At 43.3% G+C, this 23,325-nt stretch overlaps 1 protein-coding gene across 1 annotated transcript; it reads left to right on the plus strand.

Annotated features, from left to right (window-relative positions):
* The first annotated feature begins 21,638 nt into the window (after positions 1 to 21,638).
* Positions 21,639 to 22,538, plus strand: LOC145158587 (uncharacterized). Its single transcript, XM_079077465.1, has one exon. The coding sequence runs from the start codon at positions 21,639 to 21,641 to the stop codon at positions 22,536 to 22,538; it is 900 nt and encodes a 299-aa protein (XP_078933591.1).
* The last annotated feature ends 787 nt before the right edge of the window (positions 22,539 to 23,325 follow it).

Below are 23,325 nucleotides of genomic sequence, written 5' to 3' on the forward strand. Positions count from 1 at the left end.
CCCTACCCCCACCTTCCATACATCAGACCTGATTTGCTTTCATTGCAATCAGAAGGGCCACAAAAAGGCCAACTGCCCGAGATTGACAGCAGCAGCGCTAGTGGCAGCGCCAGCTCCACCGACCCTGTGGATCACGGATGGCCGACAGGGCAAGACGGATGCTCTAGTAGTGAGGAGCCGAGCCTTCCAGCTGACCGCCGAAGAGGCGCATGCCGCACTGGATGTGGTGATGGGATCATTCCATGTGAACGACATCCTAGTATAGGTGTTATTCGACTAGGGGGCTACCCGATCATTTGTCTCTCTTGCTCTTAGCAATAGGTTTTCTGAGTCTTCAGGCATGTTAGATTGTCCTTTAGAGGTCGAGATTGCTGACGACTGATCTGTCCGGGCATCAGAGGTTTTCAGAGATTACGTTTTGAGGTTATATGACGAGCGTTACCTCGTGGATGTGGTTCCCATTCCGTTGCGTGGGAACAAGGTTATAATCGGCATGGATTGGCTGAGCCCTAATGGGGCGGTGATCGACTGTACACAGCAGCTGGTGCGTATCAGGACCCAAAGTGGGGGAGAGTTGGTGATTCAGGGCGAGAGGCCGCACCGAGGACCAACTTTGTGCTTAGCAGCGAGGGCTAGGCGCTACCTTCAGCAGGGTTACGCAAGGTACGTCGCCTACGTTATGGATACCCGGGAGGCGAGCAAGACGACTATGAGCGATGTGCTAGTGGTCCGAGAGTACCCGGATGTGTTCCCAGAGGAGTTGCATGGGATACCTCCGGAGAGACTGGTGGAGTTCAGGATCGACCTAGTCACATGTGCGGCTCCAATAGCCAAGGCACCATATCGGTTGGCTCCTCCCAAGATGCAGGAGTTGTCTACACAGCTTCAGGAGCTGTTAGACAAGGGATTTATCAGGCCGAGCAGTTCGCCTTGGGGAGCCCTGATCCTGTTTGTGAAAAAGAAGGACGGGTCGCATCAGATGTGTATAGACTACCGGGAGCTGAACAAGGTAACAGTGAACAACCGTTACCCACTCCCGAGGATTGATGATCTCTTCGATCAGCTACAGGGGGAATCTTGGTTTTCCAAGATAGATTTGCATTCAGGATACCACCATATGCGAGTCAGAGATGAGGATGTACAAAAGACTGCTTTTCGGACTCGTTATGGCCACTACGAGCTCGAGGTGATGCCCTTCGGGCTCACCAATGCTCCTGCCTCGTTTATGGAACTCATGAACCGCATATACAGACTGATGTTGGATCGGTCTGTGATAGTTTTTATAGATGACATCTTGGTTTACTCGAAGACGCAGGAACAACACGAAGAGCACTTGCGGGAGGTGTTGGATACCCTGAGGAGGGAGAGCTTGTACACCAAGTTCCACAAGTGCGAGTTTTGATTGCGCGAGGTGCAGTTTTTGGGGAACCTTGTCAACCAGAACGGGATTTTGGTTGACCCGGCCAAAGTGGAGGTTGTGATGAGATGGGAGGTCCTGAAGTCTCCATCTGAGATTCGGAGTTTCCTCGGGTTAGCAGGCTATTACCGGAGATTCATTCAGCACTTCTCCAAGATATCAGTACCCTTGACCCGTCTGACGAAGAAGGTCGTTGTATTTCGTTGGGGGCTTGGGCAGCAGGCGACGTTCGAGATGTTGAGACAGAGGTTGTGCGAGGCGCCAATCTTAGCACTGCCAGAGGGTGTGGAGGATTTTGTATTATACTGTGATGCGTCCATTTCAGGTTTGGGCGCAGTGTTGATGCAAAGAGGGCACGTCATCGCTTACGCCTCGTGGCAGCTAAAGCCTCATGAGGCAAACTACACGACGCACGATCTGGAGTTGGGGGAGGTTGTCTTCGCCCTCAAGATTTGGCGACATTACCTCTATGGGGTCCATTGTACCATTTACACGGATCACAAGAGCTTGAGGTACCTCATGGATATGCCGAATCTGAACATGAGGCAGCGTCGGCGGCTAGATGTGGTGAAGGATTACGACTGTGAGATCCTCTACCACTCGGGGAAGGCCAATGTTTTGGCCGATGTGCTTAGCCGCAAGGCATCCCCGATCAGAGATATTTGCTTGAGGATGACGGTAGTGACTCCGCTTTTGGAGCAGATCCGAGAGACCGAGCAGGAGGCTATGAAGGAGGAACATCGGAAGAGTGAGCGTATTGTGGGTCAGGTTTCCTCTTTTGACTATGATAGTTGCGGGTTGTTGACACTCCATCATAGAGTGTGGGTGCTGTATCATGGAGGTGTGTGCCAGGTTTTGATGGAGGAGGCGCACAAGTCCAGGTTTTCTATCCATCCCGGGGCGACGAAGATGTACAAAGATCTTCGTCATGATTACTGGTGGCCCTGCATGAAGCGGGATGTAGCCTGGTACGTTGAGAGGTGCTTGACCTGCAGGAAGGTCAAGGCCGAGCACCAGAGGCCTCACAACAAGACACATCCATTGGATATCCCTATGTGGAAATGGGAAGATATTACTATGAATTTCATCACGAAGCTTCCCAGGACCGCACGGGGAGTGGATTCGATTTGGGTCATCGTGGATCGGTTGACTAAGAGTTCTCATTTCATACCGATCCAGGAGAGCATCTCGGCCGAGAAGCTGGCCGACATCTACATCAAAGAGGTAGTAGCTCGACACAGAGTGCCAGTTTCCATGATTTCTTACCGAGACGTGCGATTCACTTCCAGATTCTGGAAGAAATTTCATGACGAGTTGGGTACTCGTCTGCATTTTAGCACGACTTTCACCCTCAGACGGATGGTCAGAGTGAGCGGACCATCCAGACATTGGAGGACATGCTGCGAGCATGCATATTAGACTTTGGTGGTAGCTGGGATACCTACCTTCCCTTGGCAGAGTTTTCCTATAATAATAGCTACCACGCGAGCATCGACCGTCCTCCCTTCGAGATGTTATACGGGAGGAAGTGCAGAACCCCGATATGCTAGGGTGAGGTTGGTCAGAGGGTCATGGGGAGTACCAAAGTGGTACTCAAGATGACAGAGAGGATACAGCAGGTCCGGAGCAAGCTTCAGACTGCTCAGAGTCGGCAGAAGAGTTACGCCGACAGACGCCGATCGGACCTGGAGTTCCAGGTCGGGGATATGATTCTCCTGAAGGTGTCACCTTGGAAAGGTGTCATCCGGTTCAGGAAACGGGGCAAGTTGGGCCCCAGATACATTGGTCCTTTCAAGGTTGCAGCCTGGGTGGGCAAGGTGGCTTGTAGGCTGGATCTGCCAGCCGAGCTTAGTCAGATCCACAGTACCTTTCATGTCTCCCAGCTGTGCAAGTGCCTGGTAAATGACTCAGCGGTGGTACCTCTAGAGTATATTCAGGTGGATGATAGCATGAACTACATCGAGCGGCCGGTAGCCATCCTCGACAAGAAGACAAAGGATCTGAGGAACAAGAAGGTCGAGTTAGTGAAGGTGCAATGGCAGCACCGCAAGGGCTCGGAATGGACTTGGGAGCCGGAGGACGAGATGAGTGAGCACTACCCCGAGCTTTTCCCAGATGCAGCAGACTTCAAGGACGAAGTCTAAAATGAGTGGGGGAGATTTGTAATGCTCGGATCCTGATATGTATTTTAATAAAGAATTATTCAATTTGCAAAGGGACTCGACGAGTTGGAGTCCCCAAACTCGTCGAGTAGGAATGGGATTCTTTTTGGACGCATGACTTGAAGTCTACTCGACGAGTTGAGAAGCCTCAACTCGACGAGGAGGACTGCCAGAGTGAAACCCTAATTTTCAGGGTTTGCACCCTATTTAAGCACCTTAACCTCCTAAGGGTGGCCTCATTTGCAGCCTCCATCACCCCAAACCCTAGCTACAAAACCCTAATCCATCCTTGAGTGTTTTTGAGCCATTATTGTGTGTTCTTGGTGATTTTGAAGCTTGAGAAGGAAGGAGAAGCTTGTGGATTCAAGAGGAAGCCAGTAGATCTGAGTCAACCAGGATGTTGACTTTTGACCAGGATGTTAACTTTGACTTTGACCATTGACCAGAGTTGACCCTTAGAGTGGTTATGTGTATGAAAGGGGTAATTAAAGGAGATATTTATGTGTCGGAGTTTGAGAGGAGTTGATCTAGGAGCCGAGGACAGTTCAGCTACTTCACGACATTCAGGTAAGTTACCTTCCAGTAGAAGTGGGTCTAAGGCCACAATGTCGGCCCACTAGTAGGAGTTGCGAGTTAGATAATTGTCTTCGTGATAATTGTCTGGTATGCCACTATCTGTTATGTTATATGTGTTAGTATGTTATGTTACTATGTGGTAGTGGTAGGGGTGAAATAGTCCCCGGTTACCGGTTGAAAGATACGGAAGGGGAGGCCAGCACCTAGTTATGCTAGGCAGTTAACGGTTGAAAGATACCGAAGGGGTGTCCAACACCCAGTTATGCTAGGCAGTTACTGGTTGAAAGATACCGAAGGGGAGTCCAGCTCCCAGTTATGATAGGCAGTTACTGGTTGAAAGATACCGAAGGGGAGTCCAGCTCCCAGCTATGCTAGGCAGTAACCGGTTGAAAGATACCGAAGGAGAGTCCAGCTCCCAGTTATGCCAGACAGATACCGGTTGAAAGATTCCGAAGGATAGGCATTATGTGTTTATATGGTATGTGGTATGATGGGGGGAACTCATTAAGCTTTGTGCTTACGGTTTTCAGTTTTGGTTTCAGGTACTTCCTCTTCAAAGGGAAAGGAGCTGGCACGGTAGCAGCGCATCACACACACGATTTTCCGCATATGAGATTTCTGGGATTCGTACTTTGACATTGTTTTATCATGATATGATTTGACTATTGATACTCTGGTTTTGATATGAATTGATACTATGGTTGTTTTCAGACAAATGGTTTTATAATTATTGTATTTACAATGAAAATTTTTGGTCATGATTTTTGGGATTTTACAGTTTATGAGGTTTTCTCTTATTTTAAATAAAAGGAAAAAATAAAATTTAATATGTAAGGGGTCTCTCTCTCTCTCTCTCTCTCTCTCTCTCTCTCCCCTCTTTTGTCTTTCTCCCTCACCTCCAAAATCATTAAAACTCCACCTGCAAATACTTTTTCTTTACTCATTCTTAGAAAATCAAAAGTTTGTGGTTTGTGATTGTAATGAATACTCAACACTATAAAAGAGAAAGAAAAGGAGGGGGAGAGAGTGCGAGAGTGCACAGATCTCTCCGTAAACTGACCCTCATCATCTCTACCTCCACCATTGTGTTCTTGAGGGTGAAGGAAATGACAGGTCGCGATCAATGTACCCACATACAAAAAGTTTTTGATTCTTGTCTTTAAAAGATCAATCGGTACTGCCAAAAATCGATGAAGGCGGATGTCTTTCCCTCGATCTCGAACGTCTTTCCCTCTCCCGATCTTAATCTTGATTTCTCACTTTCTTTTCCCAATTAGTAACCACGACCTACCTTCTTGTTGTCCTAACTGGTGAAACAAATCACAAGCCATCTTCTTCACTATTGTCACATAATTATTCACAGGAGGTTTATAAAATCAAATTAAACAAAGTACAGGTGAAACAAAGCATAATTCGAACCAGATGTTGTTTGTTATCCTGTGCCAGTTTAGTCAATGGGTGGTGCAGAGCAGGTAAGAAATGGTCAGATAACTCGTGCACACGATGTGTTTGCTGAAATGCTTGAGCAAAAATCAAACCTAGTGCAGATAAAGATTTTTTGCTTAGCCAATAAATCATTTTTCTGATTCATTTAAACTTGGATCCCCTGTTTTTATTGCTGTAATCATGGATTCATATAAATATTTTTTGGAGATGATGTTTCGTCATTCTTTTGTTGATGACATTCTTTTGCTGATGAACTTGTAATCGTGGGTTTAAACAAAGATTTATTGGGTTAAATCGGTGGCTCTGTGAATGCCCTTCAAGTGTATATGTGTGTGAAATATGCATGTGTGATTTAAGTTTTATAGGTGAACACAAAGAAGAAGACCATTGGGATAAGATGCATGAGAGAGAGAGAGATGGGACCCCTTACATATTAAATTTCATTTTTTTCATTTTATTTAAAATAAGAGAAGACCTCATAAATGGTCTTTAGGTTTAGAGTAATGAAATGATGACAACGTCCTTCACTTAACGGTAGAAAGCTGACGGAGTGAGACATAAGGATTAAAGACCAAACATCAAAAGTTTTGAAACCACATGGACCATCTATTTTCTCACATTTATTGTGTGAATGTAGGAACCAATCAAAATTAAATAATTAATAAATTGTTTAAGGATATAATAATAATCTTCACCATATTTAATTTTAGTAAGTATTTAAAATATTTAATACCCTTTAAATAAGAAAATCAGTTTAAAACCCTACGTTCTACATCTCAATAACCCGAGCCACAATTGTCGATCTCGTCTGCAACGATTCCCCTCTTCCCGTTTTTTTAACGTTTTCCGACGCCGTTCTGGTTATGTTTGAGGAAGGATTTGGGGATGCATTGGTTAAATTTAGGGCACGACACATGCAGGATGACTGCTTCACTGCGGACCGTTTTTCCCCAAGCTGTTGTTTTTTGTTCATCAAATTCGAATGATTGCTAATTTGGAACTAGTTTTTTCTTCGCTCGGGATTCAAGAATTTTAACAAAGATAATCGAAAATATGTATGGGATTATTGATTATTTAAATGTTTATTTTCGTGTGCGGAATGTGCTCACACCAATGATATGATCCTCTTTCCAATATTTTATTTTATGAACCTTCTGATTCCAAATCCAAATTACCATCCCACTAACAATTATTATCATCTGATTACAAATTTCGTTGTGATGAATTGTGATTTATAAGTTTAAATAAATTTGTTTTTGAATCATAACTATTTGATAGTTAGAATGTTTAATTCTAATGAGTTTAATATTTTAACAAATGGTGAGGGCCTATTTTTTTATGTGTTTGATCACATTTTTGATTAATTTGTATTTATTGAGTTAGTATGAATAAACGGCTTGACTTTCCCATGTTTTTTTTTTGTATTTGTGGACTTAATTTAGAATATTTATGTGTGTTATTTACTTAAAAATGGTTTATTGGGTAACTTTTATTTGAAATTAATGAATTTTTAAACAGTAGCAAGATTTGTTGAAACTTTTTTATTTGGAATTCATGTTACTCATAATTAGTATGTTGTGAAGAATGCAATATGTGAAAATTGAAAATTAGGCTCTAATTTGATTCAAAATTACTAGTATTATTGAAGATATTGCAAATTAAATAGATTTTCTAGCTTATTAATCCGTGAACTGCTATTTTCTTGAAATTTAAAAGGAATAATATTGGTATTTTTTCATTTTGATTAGTTTCTTTTGTTTTACTTTCGAAATGACTCTCCATGATTTAAGTGTATTTGAGAATTCTTAGAGCATTGGATATGAATCATTCGACTTATGTTTTAATACCTTTTTTTACCATAACTCTTTTCCCCATTTACCGTTTTGTTTTACTCTAATCACCCGAGTGTTTGTAGAGATGCATGAAAAAGAATCTGACCATGTGGTATGCATTCTGTCAGAATTACTAAAGTTTTTTTTTATTTGTCATATAAAAGCATTCTCACAAAAATGTTATTCTTATATATTTGGATTTCATGACAATTATTCACATAGAATGTTAGACTGCATGACAATTATTCTCATAGAATGCGTGACGGGAACATAATAATCAAAGGCCTGAAAGGTTGGATGATGGTATGTGAGATTAAGATGAACAATGGTCACTGGTTTTCACAAAAAAAACATTCTTCATCATTATATTCTGACAGAATGATCTATACTGGAATTATAAGACTAAATGTAATAGTATATTCTGGTATAATAATTTACAAATTTTGTTTGTTTTTTATTATTGAGTGTTTCATTATCATAGAATGGTATATAATTATTTATTTTTTAAGAATATGATGAAAATTTTTAACTTGTATCAAAAAATTTGTTATTCTTCGAGAAATTCATTCAATAAAAAATCTTGTTAATTTGTTTGAAGAATGATATGATATTCATTCTTACCGCATAATAATTATAAAAAAACATATGAACCTAACTATATATATATATATATATATATATATATATATATATATATATATTTTGCAAATACATCATTTCAAGTGTCGTGCAAGCAAATCACAAGCAAAATAAAAAAACCATAGTTTTTTTAGACAAATTGAAGAAAATAATAGTTTATTTTACTCTATCAACATAGCCAACGTATCATATTTTTACGAATAATGTCAAAGTACTTATCTATTTTTAAGTATAATAACATTATAACAGTATACTTGTATATTTTTTACCAGCAATAATGATATATAACATTAGAGGTGGCGACTGGCAAGAGGTTCGGTTTTCCAATTTGGGACCGAGATTGGTTAAAGAAAGACTCGCTTAAAGGAGGCCCGATCATGTCCAAAAAAGTCCTGACCGGTTATACCACATTATCATATTTTGAATCTCGGCCGGTTATGAAGGACCAGTTACGTGAAATCCCGATTACTAGGTTGAATTCTAGTACTGTTATTTTTTATTAACTATCTTTTACTATTATTTTAAGAAAAAAACTAGTTAAGACTCGGGACATGTTAGTCCGCTTAGCATGATGTCAGTTGAGGCCCAGCCGATGTCCAATTACAATAGTTAAGCTAGCATTTTGAGGACGACGTATTTTATAAACCTCTTGCTACGTATGTAGATATGGTTATAACGGCTTATAACAATAGTTTTGTGCATTTTTAAATAACATGAAACTTATAAGAGAGACTTTGCTTTTTACCTAATATTAATAATTTACTTCAATTGACGTATCGATAATAGTAATATATAATCTAACAGTAGCACCTATGTTATAAACTTCTTGTTACCGATGTATATATGAGTAATAAAATTTAAAATATATATATATTTTTTTTAAATTTACCATTTTATATGTTAACTATTGAATAGGCTAAACTCATGGGCCTAGTAAGCACAACAACTCAACAATAGATTTTGCAATTTATTGAGCCCATTTATTATAAATAGAATTTTGATGTCTAAAAATACTTAAATACGGTGAAGTCTGTTAAATATGACTCGAGCATTTGGAGCATTCTTATGGAATAATTGAGTTCATTTGGAGCACTTAGATCACAATTGAGCATTTGAGGTTCATGAAGCATGTGACAAATGAATGGATCATCTGAGATGACTTTGGATCATCTGACAAAAGAACAGATCAAGTGTCAAAGGAACGGATCATCTAAAAGGGGGGTTTGGAGTAACTTGGAGCATCTTGGAGTAACTTGGAGCATCTTGGAGCAACATGGAGTAACGTGGTCCAACATGTTGAGCCATCAAGATGTTAAGCCAAGTGAAGATGTTGAGCCAAGACAATGTTGAGCCAAGGAGATGTTGAGCCAAGAAGGATGTTGTGTCATCCTTGCACAAGATGGGCCAACATCATACATGTTGCTTCATCTTGATGCAAGATGTTCCACCTTGGTTCCTTGATGAGTCATGAAGTCCTCTATGTTTCTCAGAAGTTGGTGATGCTCAAGGAATACACCATGATGGATGTTGAGTCACTAGTGTTCATGATGTGCCACATGTGCATCATGATGCTTCACTATGGCTCAAGGTGATCCATCATGTGCGTTGTTGATACTCATGTGTTGTATGTTATGGATGAATGTTCTATAAGATGTTGCATGGCTGATTGTGATTGGTTGACACCATTCATGGGCCTATAGGCCAATGGGATTGGCCCACTAGGGTTTTAGGTATGACCCCTCATCTATAAATAGAGATGCATGCTTAGTTATTTGAAGTGTCTTGTCTTTTGATCCTTAGTGAGTAAGACGGATCTCTGGTGAAGTGTACTTGTAATCTCTGTTTGAGAACTTTGGAATAAAGAATACTCCATTCCTGCCTGTAGACGTAGGTCACCTTACCTAAACCACATAACTATTGTGTCTTTGTGTGCTTTTAGTTTTGCTTGTCATCCACATTACTTCCAAACAAGGGCCGTCAGAACTTGAAAAGTGGCATCAAAATTGTTCTGAGTCTTGATGAGTATCGTCTGATTTCCTAACAGGTGGTATTAGAGTTGTGGTTGGTAATCTATTGATTGAAGGTGACATCTCACAAGTTCGATTTGGAGAAGTTCAATGGTTCGAATGATTTCACTTTATGGAAGGTGAAGATGAAGGCTCTTTTGGTTCAATAAGGATGTGCAGCGACACTAGAAGGAGAAGAGAAACTGCCACATGACATGGCGGCTAAAAGGAAGGTGGATATTCTTGCAGGAGTGCATAGAGCTATTCTGTTGAGTTTAACAGACGAGGTACTAAGAGAAGTCATGGATCAAACGAGTTCATATGGGCTTTGGGAGAAATTATATGACAAGTTTCAGAACAATTCTCTGACGAACAGGCTGTATAAGAAGTAACGTTTGTATACTCTTAGGATGTCGGAAAGCACCTAAGTGAAGGATCATCTAGATAAATTCAATAGGATCATCTTGGACTTACAAGGTGTAAAAGTAAAGATTGAAATGAAGATCAAGCATTTATCATCTTATGTTCACTGCCAAATTCTTATGAGAATTTCATTGATACCATATTGTATGGTAGGAAAACGATCACTGTGAATGATGTGAAAGGATTCTTAGATGTCAAAGGAACTGAAAAAGAAAAGTTTCAGTTGGAGAACAAGTTTCCAGTACCGGTTTGTTCGCAGGCAGAGGAAGAACATCAGAGAGAGAGGTAGAGATAACAAAGGGAAGTCAAGTTCAAAACATCCAGAACATGTCATGCTCAAGATGCCATGCTCAAGATGGAGCATTTGGGACCAAAAAGAAGCATAAAAGACCCAAACATGAGATCTATCAAACAAACCATAAAGGTATGAACTTTATACCTTTAGATGGTGGAGAAGAGAGCCAAACTTCCAGATCCACTCCTTGCTTCAAGCTTCCAAGCTTCTTGATGCACTTCTCCTTCCTCTAAAACACCAAGAACACACATTAGGGCTCTCAATCTCACTCTAGGGGGCTAGGGTTTTTGCAAGAATAACTCAAGGACTTGGAGGTTGGAAGGATAAGGGTAAATGGTCCATAAAGATGTTTAAATACTCCTCAAACCCTAAAATTTTGGGTTTCACCCGGACACAAGTACGCCCAGCGTACTAGGGTGCACCCTAGTACGCTTAGCGTACTCACATGTACGCTCAGCGTACACCTCCTGCCCCAAAATTACCATTTTGCCTCTAGGGATTCTTAGGGCTAAATCCAACCAATCCAAGGACCTAAATGACATAATTTAAAACCAAAGGAAGGATTTGAAAATACCTGAAACTCGGGATGTTACAAATCTCCCCCACTTGAACTAGACTTCGTCCTCAAAGTCTGTTGCAGTGAACAAATCCGGGTAATGCTCCCGCATCTCAGCCTCCGGCTCCCAGGTCCACTCGGAGCCCCTCCGATGCTTCCATCGTACCTTTACCAAAGGTACTTCCTTGTTGCGCAAAACCTTCACCTTTATTTCCAGAATAGCTATGGGATTCTCAACATAGTTCAGATGCTCATCAACCTAAATATTATCCAAGGAGACTATCGCATCCTCATCCAATACACACTTCTGTAGCTTCGAAACATGGAAAGTGCTATGAATATGACTGAGCTCCTTAGGAAGATCCCATATGTAAGCAACCTTGCCAACCCTAGCAATAACCCGAAAGGGACCAATATATCAGGGACCCAATTTTCCCCTTTTCCTGAAGCGAATCACACCTTTCCAAGGTGAGACCTTCAGTAACACCATGTCGCCGATCTGAAACTCCAACTCAGATCGACGCCGATCGGCATAGTTCTTCTGCCGACTCTGAGCAGTCTGCAATCTCTGCCTGATCTGGTGAATCATCTCCGTAGTCTGAAGGACCACCTCGGTCCGCCCCATAACCCTGTGACCAACCTCGCCCCAACAGACCGGGGTACGACATCTCCGCCCATTTAAGAGCTAAAAAGGCGGATCACCAATGTTGGAGTGAAAACTGTTGTTGTAGGAGAACTCTGTAAGAGGTAGGTAGGACTCCTAGCTCCCACCAAAATCGATTACACAGGCCCGCAACATGTCCTCCAGGGTCTGTATCGTTCGCTCACTCTGGTCGTTGGTCTGCAGATGATAAGTTGTGCTGAAGTGCAACCTCGTTCCCACTTCCTCATGGAACTTCTGCCAAAAATGAGTGGTGAACTGAATGTCACGGTCTGAAACCATGGAGACCGGAACCCATGGCGAGCAACGATCTCGCAAATGTACACATCAACCAACTTCTCGGCTGAAGAACTCTCCTGAATCGCCAGGAAATGGGCACTCTTGGTCAACTGATCCACGATGACCCAGATAGCATCAAAACCCTTTTCCGTCCTCGGCAACTTGGTGATGAAGTCCATTGAAATATGCTCCCATTTCCACATGGTAACCTCCACAGGCTGCAGCTTGCCATGCGACCTCTGATGCTCGGCCTTGACCATCCTACAGGTCAAGCACCTCTCCACGTACCAGGCGATCTCCCTCTTCATACACGACCACCAATTGCTCAATCTCAGATCCCAATACATCTTGGTGGCTCCCGGATGGATAGAAAAACGAGACTTATGATCCTTTTCCAACACAATATGTATGACCCCACCAGAAATAGGAACCCATACCCAACCAAAACGGGTCGAAAATCTACGGCTATCCAGAACGAATCCGGTGACCTCACCCCTGATCTTCTCTGTCTTCCAGTTCTCTTCCCGAACACCCTCGGCTTGAGCCTCCCTAATCAATCCCACAAGCGGGGAATCCACTGATATCTCATACACGATACCCCATCTGAAGACCCAACCGACTTGCGGCTCAAAGCATCCGCCACCACATTCGCTTTACCCGGATGGTAAAGGATCTCGTAGTCATAATCCTTAACTACGTCCAGCCACATGCGTTGCCTCATGTTCAAGTTCAGCTGATCCATAATGTGTCTCAACTCTTGTGATATGTGTAGATAGTACAGCGGACCCCATAAAGATAGTGCCTCCAAATCTTGAGGGCAAAAACCAAAGCCCCTAACTCAAGATCATATGTGGGATATCTCGTCTCGTGCGGCTTCAGCTGCCGTGAAGCATAAGCTATCACCCATCCTCTCTGCATGAGGACGCACCCAAACAAGTGATGGATGAATCACAGAAAACCACAAAAATCCTCAATTCCATATAGGAGGGTCAAAACCGGGGCCTCACATAATCTCTGCCGAAGGGTCTCGAATGCTGACTGCTGCTCAGGGTCCCATCGGAAATCCACCCCCTTCCTCATCAGACGAGTGAGGGGTACTGCAATCTTGGAAAAATCCTGAATTAATCTCCGATAGTACCCTGCCAATCCCAAGAAACTCCTAATATCCGAGGGAGATTTCGGAACCTCCCACTGCATCACAGCCTCGATCTTGGCTGGATCGACCAATATCCCATCCTGGTTAACGAGGTGTCCAAGGAACTGAACCTCCCGTAATCAAAACTCGTACTTCGAGAACTTAGCATAAAGTCGTTCTCGCCTCAACTCCCACATAAGCTCACGAAGATGCTCATCATGCTGCTCTCTGGTCTTGGAATATACCAAGATATCATCAATAAATACGATAACTGAACGATCGAGCATCGGCCTGCATACTCGATTCATCAAATCCATAAATATCGCAGGTGCATTAGTGAGCCCAAACGGCATCACCACAAACACATAATGTTCATAATTCTCCACGTCCTCCTCTCTCACCCTGACCTGATGATACCCGGACCTCAGATCAATCTTGGAGAACCAAGATGCACCCTGCAACTGATCAAAGAGTTCATCAATCCGTGGAAGGGGATAACGTTTCTTCACCGTTAAATTGTTCAAATCCCGGTAATCAATGCACATCCGGTGTGAACCATCCTTCTTCTTGACGAATAAAATCGGTGCTCCCCACGGAGAACTACTCGGTCTGATGAACTGCTTGCCTAGCAGCTCCTGCAACTGAGATGACAACTCCTGCATCTCAGGCGGTGCCAAGCGGTACGACTCCTTGGCGATTAGGACCGCACCTGGCACAAGGTCGATCCTGAACTCGACCTTCCTCTCGGGAGGCACACCGAGTAAATCCTCCAGGAATACATCTGCAAACTCCCTGACAACCGGGACATCACCTGACCCCCAACACGTGTATCCACCGCATAAGCCAAGTATCCTGCGCACCCATGTTGAATATACTGCCGAGCCCTGGTTGCAGAACAAAACCCTGAACCCATCCCGGTACCCTCTCCATAAATGACTTGTTCTCCCCCACTTGGGGTTCGAACTACCACGCGTTGGCCCTCACAATCGATCATAGCACCAAACCGACTCAGCCAATCCATGCCCACAATCACGTAAACATCCCCCATGGGAATGGGGATCAAATCGATCGAATAAGGCACCCCGAAGATCTCTAGCACGCGGCCCCGATATACTGAAGACGCTGAAACCCCGTGTTTGTTGGCGATAGAGACTCGCAAAGGACACTCTAACTCCCCAATGGGCATATCAAATTCCCTACTGAAAAATCGAGACACAAAAGACCGACTCGCACCCGAGTCAAACAACACTAAAGCAGGAAAAGAGTTCACTAGGAACGTACCTAACAAAGGTACACAAATAAGCATAACATAAAACATAATCATCAAGATAAAGGATAGAAACATACCAGTCACCACATCTGGTATTGCTCTGGCCTCCTCGGCAGTGAGCTGAAAAATGCGACCTCGAGCCCTCGGGGGCTCCGCCCTCCCCTTACGTCCATCTATGATCCTCAACGTGGCTGGCGTCGGGTGTCACACCCCCAAACCAAGGATGGCGGAAACGTCCGGGGGTGGAGGACTTCATGTATAGTATCATAACAACAATTGTAATAGTAATTGAAGCAAACACAACCAACATATATATAATTGAAAAAGTGACATCATTGTATGAATTACATGTTTACGAATCAATTACAATATGTTGACAAAATATGAAATAGTAGACGCCTTAGCGCCCCATCCTCAAAAGCACTTGGTTACCTGTTTAATGATTTCCTGAGAATACAAGTTGTTTGGAAAAGTGTCAACACAAAGGTTGGTGAGTTCATAAGCTTTTGTTTGGTATTATTAAAAGCCTTTCGTTTGTAAAAGTAGTATTTGTGTTAGAAAATCCAATATTTTCCTTAATGTGTAAATGTAGTCTTAAAACCCAAAGACCGAAATGTACAAGTAATTTGTCATATTTATAGTAAAACAATGCAAGTTTAAATCGACATAAACTCGTTAAATTTTAATGAAGTTCCCGTAAATTCCAATGTTTATTAATACTTTATGTGAGTTTATTATAACCATACTATGACCAAGGTTGCCTAAAACGACGTTCTTCAGACGTCGGAAATGTTATGACATTTGTCACCCCAGACCTATCGGTCTAACTGTTGCATGCAGTTTAGGTGTGGGTTTGTCAAACCCAATATAGATTTATACACAACTATCACGCTCTCCTTCAAGGAGACTCTGGTTACAATACAGGACTTAATGGTAGTTTGAAGTAAATGTCTCACAAAGTCATTAACGGAATTACGTGTTATGAAAACTTGGTACCGTATGGCCGTACCTTGCTTAATGAAAATATCCTTTGTATAAATGTACCCTTTTTAAATGTATGTGTTATGTAATGTATCATAAAATATACCTATTATAGTTTATCAACCAAGGGTAGTACGTAGTAATGTATGCAAACTATTTTCAAAATAGTTTATTAAATGTTTGAATGTATCGGTTGTACTTTGATTATAACCACTTGTTATTCTTTATATTTTATATGTCCAAATCCATTTGTAAACTGATGTGTGTCTAAATATTAAGATGAAATGTCATATATTGCAATAACATATAATCACATAAAGATATACACCTTGCTCAACATGTTACAAGGTGAAATGAAATTGACAGCAACTTTTCGTTGAATACAGTTTCTGTTACTGTTCTTAGAAAATTTATAGAAAAATCATCAAAGATCTAAATCCAAATCCGAAAATTCTGAGAGTTTGGAATATGAGTCTAGTTTGTTCGTAAATTTTATCATGATTTTTAGTGATCTCTAACAGAGGTGAAAATGTTCATAATCACAGACTGGTCCGGGTTTGCCTCTGAAATGACAGGCAGTTTTGTAAAAATCACCATAAATTGTATAAAAATCATATGGAGATGTGCAAGTAGCCATTTTAAAGATAAGAGTTTGAACTACTTGCACCTGGAACAGTTTTGAAAACTAAAATATTTAAGTTGACCAAAACAGTCTGTGATCGAAGTTCATCTTTTCTGATTTAATCTGATAGAAAAAGTTTAATTGTGTTCTTGATGATTTTACTTGTATTCCCCCCTTAAAACTTAAGAAAAACATGTAAATGTAGGGGTATGAACTCACATTATGTGGTTTCAGTAGATGAAAGTGAGAGAGAGGAAGTATTCAACCCAAGAACACTAAGAAGATGTCTTGATGATTCGAGAATCTAACACCGAATAAGATGGAATTTGTGTAAGATATCAATGATTTGAGTAGAATGGAGTGTAATAATATGATGAAGATACTTACTAATTGAAGAAAGAAATCCCTGAAGAAAGCCTTGAAGTTCTTGAAGTTGAGAGAATTTTGGAGAGTGTCCTTTGGTTGCTAAGTGTAGATTGAAAGAACTTTATGGAGAATGAGGAGAGAGGATCAATCCTCCAGCTCTTAGAACGTGGGAAGAGCTGGAGATTGGGTGTAAAGGTCCACTAAGGAGACAAGGGGTAGTGGGAAAGAGTGGCTGATCATAGAGTGAGGTGGTGGTGGTTTGCTTTTGCCATAAATTAAGGAAAAGCAAATATTCCCTCAATAATTAGTTCAACCACTAATTCTTTTAATATATTTTTATAAAAACCCTGGAGATTTATATATTTTGGGGCCTTGGTTTATAAAATAAAGTTTTGGGTGAAAATCCCACGTTAAAATAATGAAAAACGGAGTTAAAACGAAGTCGTAGTCGAAAAACCGGTAAAAAGGGGGCCGTCGGCGAGACCCCTCGCATGGAGGCCAGATTCGGACCCTCGCATGCGAGGCTGCGGTCTGATGGCTTCGGATTCGGTCTCCTGAGAGGCTTCAGCTTCGGTCCTGATGAGAGGCTTCGGATCCGAGGCCTCGGATGAGAGGCTTCGGTCCTGAAGCTTCAGTTCCAGGTCCTTAAGGCTATTTTACCCGTTTTTACCCCGTTTCAAGCGATTTTTGACCCGGTTAAGGGTCGATATGACCCAAATGATTACAAAAAGTTAAAGTAACTTTTGAGAGATATTTGGGAGAGATTTGGGAGAGATTTCAAATAGAAAGAGATAGAGTGAAAACGATTTAGAGAGGTTTCGTTTGTGATTAATTTGAGTGTCCGGCTTCACAACGCAAGGTTCGTAAACCCCGTTAAACCGTGTTTTAGTGTCGTACACAATCCCGATGATTGTGCAATAGTGTTTTATCGATTTGGTTCGTTGTTTAGCACTGTTAAGGCTAAGGAAAATCAAACACATGAACTTTCCAAATGATGATTTCTCATTAAAATAGCGAATTGTATAGTGATTACATAACGTAAACCCTAACATACAAGGGTTATTGGAGTTGACCGGTTTGACTTGTTGACTTTGTTTGACTTTGACTTGACCGAAATTTGACGGTTGTCACATCGGGGCCTGCGCCGGCTTGGCGGCGAGCAAGGGACAGTTGACCTTCATATGGACAACCTAATCACAATGATAGCAAATCCTCGTACTCTGAACTGGGGCTAACTGGCGGCAATCCCTCGTATAGTGTCCCTCCTTGCCACACTTATGGCATAAACTACCAGATCGGCACGCTTCATCATGAACACTACCGCACTTCCCACAAGTGCGGCCCCACTGTCCCCCAGATTTAGACTCATCGGCCTTGAACCGCTTTGGTGCCGGCTGCGATTATGTCGGGGCGGGTCTCTGCTCTCTCAACTGAAGATCTATCTCAAGCTCACGCCGCCTGGCGACCTACTGTAACTCCAACAAAGAATCATACCGCTGGGTGGAAACAAATTGCCTGATATCCGTCTTGAGCATGCTCAAGTAACGGGTCATCTGAGCCTGCTCCGAAGCAAACTCATGGCAAAACATGGCCCTCTCATTAAACATCCTGGTGATCTATGTCACCAACTCCGTACCCTGCCTCAGATCCAAAAACTCATGGGCCAACCTCTCGCGCTCTACCCGCGGCACATATCAAGTACGGAACATCTCCATGAACTGCTCCCAAGATACCACAGCGCTCTGCTCAGCCGGATACGATCCAGTAACAAGTCTCCACCAATCCTTCGCTCCGGACCTCAAAAGGTTCATAACGCACCTGACCTTCTGGTCAGCTGGGCAATAGAAGGTGAAAAAGCATCCCTCAACATCAGATTGCCATCTCATGGCTACGATCGGGTCCTGAACTCCATCGAAAGTCAAGGGATTCGTATTGTCGAAGTCCCGATACTGAAAAACCCGACCCGGTCCAACACCTGCAGCTGTCACGGCTACGGAGGCTGCAGCTGTCACGACTACGGAGGCTGCAGCAGCAGCAGTCTCAGCAACGGCTGCATATTTGTCATCAAAGAACTCCATCATCGCGGTCTTAATAGACCCAAATAACTTCGGTATCTGGTCTCGGACGATGGCCACAACCTCCCCATGGAGAATCTTCCTAATCCTGGCATCCAAATGCTCTACCCCAATCTATTTGCCAGCTCCTGATCCCGATCCGGATCCGGTCTCAAATCGCCTCGTAGTCACCATACTAAAATACACCAGGGAGATATCAGATAACACACATATCAAAACAGGGGAACCAACTCCCAACAAATCCCTAGGGGTTGTAACTTCCTTGATATGCGTTCGGGTCCTGTGCTTTCAGTAGTATGACCCATACTACCTTCCACACTATTAACGTTACCCTGTACGGTTACGTTAAACTTAACGGAAGGCCCAGACGGAGCGTTAACATGCTAGTACCTTGGCCGAGACGCGGTCTTGGCCCACGCGATCCAGTTGGGCTGATAGCTCACTTCCCATCACAAGGAAAGAACATTCCACGTCATCTCCACATTTACCCACAACCAATCAGAAGGCGACGAATAGCTCAGGTGACGCCCAGAACTGACGTCACCCGACAGTTAGTTAGCGTGGGCAAATCTCCCAGTAAGAGGAGGCCACGTCTCACACTTATAGTGTAAGCTCCTCACGATCTATTAGCAACAGGTATAAAAGGATCTTTTCCGTCTCAAGGAAGAGATCCATTCTCTCTCTCACAGAATCTACCCTAAAAAACTCTCTCTAAGAAAACTAACTTGATCGTCGGAGTATCGTCCTGGGAGAACACACGGTCGTCCTTTAACGATTTCTTTGTGATGTGTTCTCAGGAAAGTTTGGACGTCAGATCTGCCATCCAGCATCTCATCCCTGATTTCACTTGTCACAACATTTGGCGCCATCTGGACGTATCCTCAAAGTGATACATCCAATTAACGACACTGGTTCTTCGCAAAACGACGATCTAAGCCCAACAGCACCTACGCCTGCAGTAGTAAATCTGTTTCAAATACCGATGGAGATACCCAGAGGACACCACCGCGAGTATACGTCACAGACCCCAATCCAGGTGCTCATGGCACAGATCTCACCAGCTACGGGGCCAGTACTCTAGAGCAGTTTCCGGCAGTTGTCATCGGACGGTTCATGGCCTCAGATGGCAATATTGCATCCCGATCTGCTGCAAGGACCTCCGCATGAGGGCATAGAAGTACTTACTATCTCTAATCCTCGTAAGAGAAACACGACTCATCAAGCAGGGGACGAAATAAAGGTACTCTCGAGAAATCTACTCAATATCAGTTTTTCGAGAAACGATCCCAGACCATTGAACTGGGATCCGCGAGACCTGCTCCTCATTTTATATTCATTCGTAACATGAAAATACATCGAATATATATCGACAACGGTAATTTCTCTGACATACTCTACGAGCACGGTTTTAGACAACTACCAGATGCGTGGAAGGAGGGGCTACAGCCCCAAGCGGTGGGCCGTTGATAGGATTCACCGGACACAGTTTGTGGCCATTGGGCACAATTCGACTGCCCTTAACGATGGTCAGTGACGACGAGAGGGATCGAATCACAAGAACAATTGAATTCTCTGTGATCTGATATCCGGCAGAACACAACATTCTGCTCGGACGGTCGACAATCTCCTCACTACACCTCGTACCATCAACGATCCATGTCATAGTTAAATTTAGCACACGCCAGGGATCAACGATAATCCTCGCCACAAACACCAGGGCACAGTAGTGTCACCAAATCATAGCCTCTCCCGAGCTTGTGCGAGCGCCAAAGAAGTCAAAAGAGGGATGTTCCACCGAGCAGCACCAAATAATCATGGAATATCCAGAACAACTCGTGCGAATTGGCGTTCACTTGTCAGACAAAACCAGGGCATGACTGGTGGCACTCCTGAAACAATACTCCACTGTTTTCGCCTGGAAACCAACCGATCTGACGGGCGTCGATCGACAAGTTATAGAACATAGCCTTAATATCGCACCAGGGAGAAGCCATGTTAAACAAAAGAAAAGGAGCCAGGCAGCAGACCGGAATAGGGCTATAAACACAGAAGTGGCTGACCTAGTGAATGTTGGCATACTCTGGGAGGTCATGTTCCCGACGTGGATAACAAATCCTGTCATGGTGAAGAAATCCAATGGGTCGTGGCGAATGTGCATTGATTATTTGAATCTTAATAACGTCTACCCAAAGGATTGTTACCCCCTCCCGGAGATCGATCAGAAAGTCCAGTCGCTTGAAGGTTTTCGGCTCAAATGTTTCCTTGACGCGTACAAGGGTTATCACCAGGTACAGATGAAACGAGAAGATGAGGCGAAAACAGCCTTCCATACAGAAAAATGAACCTTTTGCTACCAGAAAATGCCATTTGGGCTCAAAAACGCGGACGCCACTTATCAAAGGCTGATGGACAAGGTATTCGCCGATCAAATTGGTAGGAATATCGAAGTCTACGTCGATGATATGGTAATCAAGAGCCGCGATGAGGAAACATTACTCCAAAATATGGAAGAAACCTTCAGAATGATAGTTAAAGCACATATGAAGTTAAACACAGCTAAGTGCACCTTTGGAGTTGAGGAAGGGAAATTCCTTGGGTATAAGGTATCCAAGGGAGGGATTCTCCCTAATCCCACTAAAAGACAGGAGTTCCTCGAATCGAAAGCTGTCCACAATCTCAAAGGGGTACTGGAGATCAACGGTAGGTTGAAGACGTTGGGAAGGTTCATTGCCAAATCTGCAAAGAAAGAACTTCATCTATACCAGACACTCAAATGATGTTTCGACAAAAAGCAGTTTAAATGGACAGAAGAAACAGATGTGGCATTACAAAAACTGAAAGACGCCCTACAACAACTCCCGACTCTCGCCTGCCCACTCCCAGGGGAGACACTATAGATGTACTTAGCAGCATTTGAAGAGGCCATCTCCTCTGTACTAGCAGTGGAGAGAGAAGGCAAGCAAATCCCCATTCATTTTGTTAGCAGGGCCCTGCAAGGGCCAGAAGTCAATTACCCGACCTTGGAAAAGTTGGTCCTCTCCCTGGTTTACGCAGTCAGGCGACTACGAAGATATTTCCAAGCCCACAAGGTGGATGTTCTGACTGGTTACCCGATAAATCAAGTGCTACTAAGGCCAGAAAAGTCTGGGCGCCTGGCCAAATGGGCCATAGATTTGGGTGAACACGGTATCCAATACCACCCCAGAACCAGCATCAAAGTTCAAGCTCTTGCAGACTTCCTGGTCGAAATCCCAGATGCCATCAAGGGAGTACCAACGACAATCTCCACCGATCCACTCGAGCCCGAAGCCGATAAGGAACTCTGGAAGCTGTACACCGATGGCGTGTCAAGTAAGGAAGGCTCAAGCGCAGGACTGATCCTTCAAAGCCCCAAAGGCGAAGAGATCACTTATGCGTTGCGATTCGACTTTCAAGTATCCAACAACGAGACAAAGTACGAAGCACTCCTAGCAGGTCTGAGGCTTGCCAAGGAGGTTGGCGCAAAGCAACTAGCAACCCTCAGCGATTCACTGCTTATCACAAACCAGGTAAATGGAACGTACGAGGCTAAAGACTCAAGGATGCAGAAATACCTAGACGCAGTCCGAAGTCTAACTAGCACATTCAAAAGCTTTTCCATAAAACAAATCCCCCGAGGAAAGAATGCAAGGGCAGACGCTCTTAGCAAGTTAGCCTCAACTTCCTATGATCACTTAACAAAGAAAGTGCTAGTCGAAGTGCTCCCGGAGAGAAGTATCGATAACCAAAAGGTCAATACAGTATCGACTGCACCATAATGGACCAAACCGTATGTCGATTACTTGTGCCATGGCGTGCTACCAGATGACCCTGAGGAGGCAAGAAAAGTCAAGATCAGGGTGTCACATTTTTCAATCAGGGATAACCAACTATACCGAATAGGGTATCTCAGTCCATGGCTAAAGTGCATCTCCAAGGAAGCGGGACAGACATTCCTAGAAGAAAGTCATTCGGGGGATGCGGCGGCACATGAAGGCGCTCGAGCACTCATAGGCAAAATACTCTGCCTAGGGGTATATTGTCCAGACGTGTACAATGACGTTGCAGCCCTAACCAAGAAATGCAAGGAATGCCAGACATTCGCTCCTTTCCAAAATTAACCAGCCATGTCGTTGACCAACATCACCAGCCCCTGGCCCTTCCACCAATGGGGGATTGACTTAGTGGGACCTTTCCCACCAGCGCTAGGGGGTGTGAAATTTTTGCTAGTGGTCGTGGATTATTTCACGAAGTGGATAGAAGCAGAACCACTAGCCACCGTCACTGGCAAACAAATGATAAAATTCATGACCAAGAACATCTTGGCCCGTTTTGGCACACCCAGAATCCTCATAAGCGATAACGACACACATTTTGAAGGAAGTCCCTTCAAAGAGTGGTGCGAAGACAAAAAAAATTCATTGTCGGTTCACGTCAGTGGCGCACCCTCAGGCCAATGGGCAAACCGAAATATCAAACAAAACCATAGTTAATGGTTTGAAGAAAAGGCTACTCAGGTCAAAGTTCGCCTGGGTGGATGAACTCCCGACAGTGATGTGGTCCTAT

The sequence above is a fragment of the Lactuca virosa genome, chromosome 2, assembly GCF_052849685.1.
Source record: "Lactuca virosa cultivar CGN04683 chromosome 2, Lactuca_virosa_CGN04683_v6, whole genome shotgun sequence".
NCBI lineage: Eukaryota > Viridiplantae > Streptophyta > Magnoliopsida > Asterales > Asteraceae > Lactuca > Lactuca virosa.